Source organism: Myotis davidii, unplaced genomic scaffold (genome assembly GCF_000327345.1).
Source record: "Myotis davidii unplaced genomic scaffold, ASM32734v1 scaffold1394, whole genome shotgun sequence".
Classification (NCBI taxonomy): Eukaryota; Metazoa; Chordata; class Mammalia; order Chiroptera; family Vespertilionidae; genus Myotis; species Myotis davidii.
Genome location: NW_006285608.1, coordinates 944102 through 955004, shown reverse-complemented (window position 1 = coordinate 955004; position 10903 = coordinate 944102). Strand labels below are relative to the sequence as shown.

General features: G+C 46.1%; 1 protein-coding gene across 1 annotated transcript in view; it reads right to left on the bottom strand.

Annotated features, from left to right (window-relative positions):
* Nucleotides 1-433: 433 nt before the first annotated feature.
* NLRP1 (NLR family, pyrin domain containing 1) overlaps nt 434-10903 on the bottom strand; it is a 23256-nt gene continuing 12786 nt past the window's right edge. Inside the window, 5 exon segments of the mRNA XM_015559182.1 lie at nt 434-580; nt 582-730; nt 5967-6190; nt 8318-8480; nt 9242-9375. Of these exon segments, the coding sequence (XP_015414668.1) occupies nt 434-580; nt 582-730; nt 5967-6190; nt 8318-8480; nt 9242-9375 (817 nt within the window).

Below are 10903 nucleotides of genomic sequence, written 5' to 3'. Positions count from 1 at the left end.
CTCACTCGGAGATTCCACCCTTTGGACTCTGATTTTAACAAAGTGAGATGGGACTTTCACATGTTGATGTTGGTGGAGGGGAGGCTATACCACCCATGAACTCCTTCCTTATTCCCCATGACTGCTACACAGAGATCCCCACACTTGATCTGTGTTATGTTCAGGATGGGAATTGGAGCACTGTTAGAGAAGAAGTGAGAATGGAGAAGTGGGTATACCTCTGGGCATGGAGCCCTCCTATCCTTCTGACTCCTGGAAATAGATTGCAAAATGTGTCCAGCAATGAGTAATGGAGCAGTGAATTCAGTTGGGGGAGGCCTTAGGGACCTAGGAGACTAATCCATGTCCTATCCTTATGCCCAGTTGACCCATCCAAGGGGCTTTCTGGATGCATGTCATGTCTTTGCCAGCCCACCCTGGCCTGATTGTCTGGCTATTGGAGTACCTTCTCAATGGTGCAGTCACTGGGGAATAGGTAGAGGTGGAAGTTGACTTCCTCAGGATGGAGGCGATGGTAGAGCAGCACGTTGGAGATGAGAGGTCTTGTGCGGGTAGCTTGGTTGCAGGTTCTACCCCTGGTAGTGGATCTTTCTCAGTAGAACTCCCATGGGGGAGAAGCTGGGGTTCTCGAGGACTGTGTAACGTGGCTCCACCCTGGTTGGCTTCTCCAGAAGTATCCCATCCTCTTTAAAGTGTGCTACGTGGAACCATGAGATGTCCACATGTTCCTCTGTGAAAAAAATGGATTTGAGAGATGAGTACTTAGTGCCCTCACTGAGTCAGGCTTGACTGGGACAGTGTGGTCCTTGGGCAGAGGTTCAGTGGCCTTTCTGGGGGACCCAGCAGGGAAGGCAGTGTGCCTGTGTCTGGAGCCTTTTGGGGTTGTGGTCAGTAGGTTCTCTCCAGTTGGAGTACCGCTGGAATCTTCTTAAGCCAAACCTATACACACCCCCAGGTCCTTGAGCTGGGAAAGATATGGATCCCATGGTTACCTGTGTTACTGTGGATTCTGTAACTTTGAGGGCCATTGAGTAATGCTGGCAGGTGTGACTCCAGGCAGATAGAAACAAGGAGAAAGAGAGTCGGAAATGAAGTGACCGTAGTCGTGTACATTTGTTGTGTTTGGTCACCCACCATTTTCAGATTCTTCTTTTTGTGAAGAACCTCCTCCTTCATCATTTTGTGGGTTTTGGCTAAATACAAGCTGGGCCTCCCACTTGGGAAGCTTGTGACAGAGGTGTGTGACCAAGACTTGACCAAGTGGATGCTTCTAACCAGGGTCTTGATCTAGAGGTGATGAAGCACAGATGAAAAGACAGATTCTTTTGGCAGCAGCAATGGGGTCAAGAGACCAGCAGCCACCATGGCAGGAGGGTTTTATAGTGGTTGTGTCTGCCCTAGAGGTCTCTATATTTTTCCTTGGCTGTGTTCTTGTTTTCTCAACAGTCTTTGGTCACTGCTTTTTTTTTTTTTCTTTTCTTTTCTCTGTAAGACTTTTTGCCTATTTGTTTCTTAAGTCTGTGAGCTACTCAATAATCTTTTTATACATTCCTTTTCTGTCCAAATCAGCCTTAGTCTGCATGGTCACCTATCAGCACACTTGGATTGATTTAATACCCGGAGGAGCCTTGGAGACTGCTTCTTAACTTTCCTATTTTTTTAAATGCGTAAAAATTTTTTTAAAAAAATATATATTTGTTAATCCTCATCCAAAGATAATTTTTTCCATTGATTTTTAGAGAGTGGAAGGGAAGGGGAGAGACAGAGAGAGAGAAATGTCAGTGTGGGAAAAACACATCAATTGGTTGCCTCCCACACTTGCCCTGACTAGGGCTGGGGATTGAGTTTGCAACTGAGATACATGCCTTTGACCAGAATCAAACCTGAGACCCTTCAGTTTGAGGGCTGATGCTTAACCACTGAGCCAAATGGGTTAGGCCTATTAGTTGCTTTTTTGCATGAAAAATATTATCATGGTGGTGTATACCACCTGAAAAAATACAGAAGTGTTTACCTCTGATCTCACTAAACAATACAACTATTATTACCATTTTCCCCTTTTCCATTAGTCTTTCTCTGTAGCAACACCTTTTCGTGTTTCCATTTTGGTCATGTAGCTTTGTCTCCTGCCTTTCCCACACTGGTTTAAATTGTCGCAAGCGCCTGCGGGCCTTTCTAGTGACTGCAGTGCATGATCCCTGCTGCGGATGCAGCGTCCCTCGTCCACCGCTTCTGGTTTCAGCGTTGGGGTTGCTTCCACCTCTTTGCCCTGATAAATAGTCCCGCAATGTACATGTTTCTGCAGAGAACTTTTCTGCTTCCCTTGAGCTGCTACCTCGGATTGATAAGTCCCAAGGAATGAGAACAGGGTGTGAAAGGATGTGAGCAATTCTATGACTTGCCAGGTTTTGCCAAATTGCTTCTCCATGAAGAGGTGCACTTTGCATTGCTTTGGTGACACTAAGTGGATGTTACCTCATCCTCCACAAACTGAAATATTCTCATGTGTTAGTTGGGTGAACTGAAGTCCCTGGAGGGAAGTGCTTTTCAGAAGGTCACGAGTCACCTACAGCCTTTGGTGAGATCCCTGCTCTCAGAGCACAGTTTGCGGCACTGTAGACACTCTGTGCCTGAATTCTGTTTCATTTTAAAAATTTATGATGATGATCATTATTATTAAGTGTGTGTGTGTGTGTGTGTGTGTGTGTGTGTGTGAATTTTGGAAGGTGCTGTGTGTGCATCCATCTTGCCTTCTTGCTAGGCTGACCCATTGTCCTGGCTATCTCACACCTCCCCACCACTGGTTTACTTCTGAATCTTCCCTGGTCACCCTTCCCTCCTGACCCTGTCTACCAAGCCAGGTGCCCCTGGACCCTGGAGTCTCTCCCCTTGGGACTGGCCTTTGTTGATCCTGTGCCTGTGCTCTCCTCCTAATGGGCAGCTTGAATTGTTTACTTAATCTTGTGGTCTCAACAAATAAGCTTCTTCGGGGTCTGAGCAGTTCTTTGCTGTTTTAGTTTTCTTATTCTGTTTTTTTGTTTCTACTAATTTGTAAATTCTTCTTATATACATATATGTTTTTTGACTGAGGATCCTAATATTTTAGTGGGTGTACTTAAAGTCTAAAGTAAACCAATGCCTGTACCTGGAGATGATACTGAATGGATTTAACTACTGGAAGTGTGCTATAATACTAAATAATAAAAGGCTAGTATGCAAATTGTCTCCTTGGGAGTTTGACTGGGAGACCTGGAGTTCGATCACTCGCTATACGTGCACTGAACATCAAATAACTGTTAATCAAGAATTACAGCCACAGAAAAGTTATTGCTGAGGGACCCCACCTGTGCCCGAATTCCTGCACCAGATCTTTAGTTCCATCATAATTAAAGTTCCTGTCTGAATCATGATTTGACATGGGGAACTGAATCAGGTTCTTCCAACTTTCACATTAAATTGATAGACATTAGTTCTGTGGCAGTCAACGTTGTCTGGGGTGCATCTGATGCCACTCATGGCCTGGACTGGAAAGCCTGTGTCGCCTCAGCCTGTACATGTGCAGGCCCATTACTTGACTCTGTGGCCAACACTGGCTGACATTGTCAGGCCACTTGTGGTCTCAAAAAGGGGGAGAATTTCTCTTTCCTGATCAGGATGGAAATATCTTAGCATTTTAACCCAGAAGGGAGTTCTAATGCGGCCTTCACCCTTCTTGTGAATTATACACTAAGTCCTTTGTATTTTTTAACACTCTACTTGCTATTTCTGTTGACATTTTAGTTTTCTCTCTCTCTTTAAAATCCCCACACATTAGACATTATTACTGTTGCTTTATCCAGTCATTGGTTTGTTAGTTTTACCCAGTTGTGTGTCAGTGTCTTTGCTGATTATTTCATCTTGTACCGCACACCTTCTGTATGAGATCAGTTTTCTTTTGCTTGAGTTACATCCTTTAGGTTTCCTTCAGTAAGTATTTGTGGAAAGATATCTTGGTTTTAGTTTGTCTTAAAATGTCTAATTTACCTACTTATTAAATAATTTTTTTGTGGTTGTAATTCTTGATTAACAGTTATTTGCTTAATACTTCGAGGTTTCCATTCCATTGTCTTCTGTGGCCTTCTATTGTTGCTGTTCAAAATCAGTTGTCATCCTAATGGCAGTACCTTGCTCCATAATCTTTCTGCCGCTATTAAAACCTGCCCTTAGATGTCTGCATTCTGTAGATTCACTTCAGTGGGTCTACTGCTGATTTCTCTCTGTTCCTCTTTCCTGCTTTGAATTTTTGGCATTTCCCCTTCTTACAGCAATTATAGAAATTTCTTAGAAATTCTCTCTTTGAATATTACATTTTCCATTCTCTCTATAATATCCTTCTAGAATTCTGATTAGATGTATATTAGGCCTCTTGGTATCTTCCATGTCACTTAATCCATTCTTATCTATACTTTATCATATTTTCTGTCAATTAAGCTTATTTTCAAACTTGATTTGTCATTTTTAGTGGTTTGTTGTTTCTTGCTCATATTTTAAGGACTATTTCATTAAGCATAAGAAACATACTTAGTTTGCATTCTCCTTTTGATAATTTAATGTTTGAGGTCTTTTTTTAAAAAATATGGAACGCTTCATGAATTGGTGTGTCCTCCTTCTGCAGGGACCATGCTAATCTTCTCTGTATCATTCCAATTTTAGTGTATGTGCTGTCGAAGCGAGCACTGTCTGAGGTCTTTATGGGACTGATATCTGGTTGAGGTTTCTGTTGGTTTTCAGTGCTTCTGAGGTTTTGATTGTGAACTTTATATTTTTTGGAACTTTTTCTGTGGGAAGTCTTTGGAGGTGAGAGAGGTTCAGATAACCATTGAACTCTATGACAGTGATGGTGAACCTTTTGAGCTCAGCGCGTCAGCATTCTGAAAAACCCTAACTTAACTCTGGTGCCATGTCACATATAGAAATTTTTTGAAATCTGCAACCATAGTAAAACAAAAAATTATTTTTGATATTTATTTTATATATTTAAATGCCATTTATCAAAGAAAAATCAACTAAAAAAATGAGTTCAGGTGTCACCTCTGACACGTGTGTCATAGGTTCGCCATCACTGCTCTATGACTACGTCTCTTACTGAAATGCTCTTCTTTTGTGGCTTGAGCTCTCATATGGAGTCTGGTGACACTGTTTCTCCTCCCTGCCTGTAGTAGTAGCAATCACTTCCCATTTGTTGTTAATTTTTAAGTGGCCCAACCTTTCTTGTTCGTTTACTTAGCCTTACTTTTCAAATGGTCTTGTCTCTGAAAAGTCTTTTCAAAAATCTCAAATGAATATATCATATATTTTCGCTGGGAACCTGAATGATACAATCTACGTGAGGAGAACTTAATAAATGACAGCTATTATTGTTATTGAGGAGACCTCTTTCTTCCTTCCTTCTCCCTTCCTCCCTTTCTCTCTCTCTCTCTCTCGGTTAATTCTCACCTGAGGATATTATTCCATTGATTTTCAGAGAGAGTGGAGAGTGGGGGAGAGACAGACAGAGAGAAACATTGATATGAGAGCATTGATGTCTCACATCGATTGGTTGTCTCCCACACGTGCCCCGACCAGGGCCAGGGATTGAGCCCGCAACCAAGGCATGCTCCCTTGACCGGAATCAAACCCAGGACTCTTCAGTCCATAGACCGACGTTCTATCCACTGAGCCAATCTGGTGAGAGCAAGGAGACCACTTTCTATTGAGGGAAACTTTCTAGTAATTCAGGCAAAAATAATTATGATACTTGGGGACACAATGTTTCAAAACAGATATGCCCAGAGCAAATGAGAAAGAAAGCTGCTGCCCTTCTACAACTTTCTGTCAGTCTGTCTAAGGAAGCTACAAACTCCCCTCAGGATATTGAAAACCATTGGAAGCCATTTTAGACCCATTCTCACCACCATCACCTTCCCTCACACCTCCCTCTCACTCACCTTGAAGGGCTATAAAGTGAGGGAGGTACACAGCTGCCACAGCTCCTGGTTCAGCCTTGATGTCAAAAAGAGGCCCCGCAACCATCCAGCTGTGCCGTGGGACAATCTGGTCCAGGAACTGGTCCCAAGCACAGAATTCAATCTCAATGGTCACTGGCCCTCTCACCACAAAGTAGAGACCCACGTTGGGCCAGTGGTAGGAACCAGCCACAGGGAAGTGAACTCTGGGGATAGCAGAGAGAGGTAGACATTGAATTAATTACTCTACACAAGCTCACGGACTATCTACTGGGTACCCGACCCATGCAGTACACTGTGTATCTCATAGAATGACTTCAAGCTCAGATGTGACAGCCAGAGGGATGGAGTCTTGGCTCCTCTGCTATCTACTGTGGATTCTTGAGCAAGTCATTGAATCTCCCTAATCTCAGTTTTCTTATTTGTAAATAAAAGTAATATTAGCACCATCTAATATAATTGTGAGTAATAAGTGACCTAATGTATGCTGACAGCTTAATATCTGCCTGGGGGTGGTGAGCTGTTTCTATAATGGTGATGATAAAGGGAATAATAATAATACTATCTGCACTAATAAAAGGGTAATATGCTAATTAGAGTGGACATCTTCTGGCCAACCTTCCTGACGTCCATCCTGACAAAGCCGGGGTCTTGGCTGGTCTGCAAAGCGCCCTCGGATCCTTGCCCAGGCCAGCCCCACGCCAAACCGGGGACTCCCCCACTTGATTGGGGGCATGATCAGCCTGCAAACCACCTCAGGCCCCTCGCCCAGGCCGCTCCGCCCACAGCAGGGACCTGCCACCCCAATCAGGGCCATGGCCAGCCTTCAAACAGCCCTCAGCTCCTCGCCTAGGCCATTCCCACCCCCAGAGGGGACCCCTACCACAATCGGGGGTGTGACCAGCCTGAAAACTGGCCCAGGCTCCAAACCCAGGCCAGCCCTGCCCCCAGTGGGGACCCCTATCCTGATAGGGGATGAGGCTGGCCTGCAACCCCATGGCCCCTGCCCCGGTGGCCCCGCCCCACTACAGGCTCCTGCCACCCCAATTTGGGACCCTTTTCAGGGCAGGCCAGATGGACCCCACCCATGCACCAGGCCTGTATCCTATATAATAAAAGGGTAATATGCAAATTGACCTTGATGGCAGTACGACCAGAACCAGTCACTGTGAGGTGCACTGACCACCTCTCGGTCCCTTCCCTCAGCTGTCGAGCACCGATCACCTGATGGTGAATGGGTAATCGGGGTTGGGTGGCAGCGGGGGGCGGGGCCAGCCAAGGGCAGCTTGGGAAGATGGCCCTGATCGCAGGCCAGGCCTAGGGACTGACCTGTACAAGAATTTCATGCGCCAGACCGCTAGTTAATAATAAAATAGGAAAATTTTCTTGTTTTGAAAGGGCATATTTTTCAATAATTAATAAAAATGTACATGGTGATATTATTGATAACCACTTAGAGCTGAAAAAAACACTTGCAGAGATATTACAGAGACTTTCCCCAGGTCCCCATTGGTAAAGAGTGGGTTCCTGGGATGTCACCTTCTGTGTGTGTAAGTTTGGAGTAATATTCCATTTCTTTGAGATCATGTCCGTGACAGTGAGTGGGAATGTGTTATGTAAGAGATCAGAACTAAGATTATAGACATTTATTACTTATAATTGGGAACCGTTGGAAGGCAGGCTGCCATATTCATCTCATGGCCCTTGTTACTGGTATGGTACTTTGCACATAGCAGATGCTAATGAAACAGAAATGGGTAGATGGAATGAGATTTATGAGACATAACAAACCAAATGCAACCAGTGGACTTTGTTTGGATCCTGATTAGAACAAACCACCTACATAGACACATTTTGGACAATTGGGCATATTTGACTACAAAGTAGCTATTAGATGATATGAAAATGACTTATTGTAAATATTGTCAGATATAATGGCATTGTGGTTATAGGAGAAAAAGTCTTTATTTGTACTCTTCAAAATGCATCACAAAAAATTTATGGGTAAAATCACCTGATATCATGGATATAAGATACTATAACTACAAAAGAGGGGGAAAGTGAATAGTTAAAACAAATTTGGTAAAATGATTGTTGAAGCTGAATAATGGGTAAGTGGAAGTTCCTTAGGCTGTTTTTTCAACTTTGCATAATAAAACCTCTATTTCCATAATAAAAGCACCAACCCAGTATCTCAGCCCTGTCTCTGCCTAGTGACTTGGCAGGGGGAGGGTACTCAATGCCATGAGTGGGGTGTTGAGTGTCTGTTGGGACCCAGTGAGGGGATGGTAGGGGTTGGGGGACAGCCTGGCACAGGGAGCCCCCTCACTTACCGGTACAGACCCCTGTCTTCGTCCACCACCTCTGGAGCCACAGGCCCTGTGGGGCCCCAGAAGTCATTATCTGTCTCTATATATTTCCCTGGCAAGTCCCCCAGGGGTTCAGGAGGAGACAGACAGAAGGGCTTCGCCTGTACTACTTGCTGGGAGCTCTCCTCTGGAACAGGCAGGGCAATGGTCAACATTAGGGCTCCTGGCTGCCTCCCCCAATCCCTAGCCTATACCAAGGAGGGGGCCTCCCCAAGGCTTGTCTGTCTGGACATTGGCAGGGAGTGTGTCTGTATCCTCTGTGCCCGATACTGGGGCTGCCTGCAGCTATCTGAGGAGGCCCAACACTGCTGCCCTCTGACCCCAACCCTACCCATTTCCTCCTTCCCACTGGCACAGAGATATTGCTATTCCAAGCTCCAATGGCAAGGTAACTTGTGAAAGGAACATGGCTAAAAAAATGGATGGGCAGCAATGCAAAGGACCTTGGGAGACTGGACCATGGATCAGAGTCTGAGATGCTCCAGGGATATTGTGGGGAGGAACAGCCTCAGTCTTTGAGGCTGGAGAGAGGAAAGCAGAGATCTTGCCAGTTCCCAGGGTCTAGGTGTGGAAGATCTCGCATGGAGCGAGTTCCTGTAGGTGGGCATTTTTCCATGTCCCACACCAGAGGCAGGAGCATGGTGGGGCTCACCTTCCACATTCTCCCTCTCCCATCCCAAGTCATGATGCTTCCATCCCAGTCCCTCAAAGTACCTGATTCAGATTCCAGCCTTTGGAGTGGAGTTGTTTCTTCATCCATCTCATCATCCATCTGTTGTTCCCCTGGGTCTTCCTTAGTGATTGTCACATTTGGCTTCCTGCAGACAGAGTTGTTCATTCTCCCCAATATCTTGAAGGAAATTGGGGTTGCCCACATGGCTTCCTCACTTAAATTCAACCGCCTGAATTTGAACTCAATGCCTTCATCTGAGATTCTCCCGTAGACCCTGTCTTCATGATGGCCCCCATACACCCTGCCATCAATGCTGGAACTGGGGTGTAGTCCTGACTCCCCGCTCTCTCTGAGAGTTGATTGGCCGCCTTGTCACTGGCTCTCGAATAGCTCTCTTTCTAGTCTCTCTCTCCACCTCCACAGTCTCCATCCCATGTCCAGGCCCTGGCATTTTCAGCACAAACCACTGCACCCTCCCCTTTAAGTTCCCCTCTTCTCCTGTTCATCTCCTGGCCATTTCTGCACAGCAGTTGATCTTCAATAGGAACCTGACTGAGCACTTGGCTGCTGAAGCCCTGAAATCTATTGCTTTTGGGGGTAGAATTCGAAGTTCTTACCATGGCCTAAAGGCCTACTTGTGCCCCGTTCCTCTAATTCCACCAAAACCTTATCTCCATTCCCACCTCTGCCTTTCTTCCTGCTCACTCAGCTCTAGTCCAATGCTTCTCAAAGCCCATACCCGGAAGCCTAGTTAAAACACAGATTCCTGGGCTCACCCCATAGATTCTGATTGAGCAGGTCTGGAGTGGGGCCTGACATGTACATTTGTAATGAGCTCTCAGGTGATGCTGTTGCTGACACTGCTGATCCACAGGCCACACTTCGAGTAGCAGTGTTCCTGGTCCCTGGCCTCCTTCCATTCCTCCCAGGAGCTGAGATCAGATCTCTCTCTGGGCCAGGAATCTACCCACTCTCAGCCCAGCTAAGCCCGCGCATCTTTCACAACTTAGCTCAGGTGGTTTGGACAGAGTTTAATAGGCCAATCAATGTATTCACCCTGATATTGGGCACAATGACACAGGTGTGGGGGGCAAGGGGGCGGCGGTAACCTAGGCCTGTGTCCCTGCTGAATTAAGCTCCTGGGAGTTGGGCCTGTGTTCAGGCTCCTGTGCCTAACACACTGTGGGTCTGAGGAGAATGGTTGTTCTTTGAGGAATGGCTCCTCCTAAGCCTAGGAGCCCTTTGCTGCCATGCCAGGTGAGGCAGAGCAGTCAGAACCAGGGCACAGGCGCACTTTGCAGTCTCAGGCCGGAATACACCAACATGAAAGGCCACGGGGCTGCAGCAGATGCCCAGGAGGAGCCGTATTCTCCTGTTCCCAAGGCTTCTCCTCAGCTGGGCTATGTACATGGGTGTTGATATGTGTGGAGGGTGAAGGAGGGTGGTTTTTTCCGCAAAAGCTCTCTCTCTCCTTGTCTTTGTCTCCCCCTTGTGGTCATTGCTTTCCATGTTCTAACTGCCACCAACTCACTCATTCACTTTTGTTCATTTGCTCATCTCCTTCCTCATCTCTTGGAAGGATTTAAGCAAAGGAGGGGCATGTTTGCTGGGGGCCAACCCCAGCAGGTCCAGGGGTTCCCAAAGGTGTGGACGGAGTTGGCGAAGAAGAATGACACGGAGGCAGCCTTCAGGTGATCATCATAGCTGGGTTCTCTTGTCAGGGTCTCCAGCCAGGTTCTGTAGCCAGTTCTAGCCAAGTTCTGTCCCGGTTCTCTTGCCAGGTTCTGTCACCAGGTTCTAGTCAGGTTCTCTTGCCAATTTCTGTAGTCAGGTTCAGTCCAGGATCTTTTGCCATGTTCCGTCTCTAGGTGCTGTCT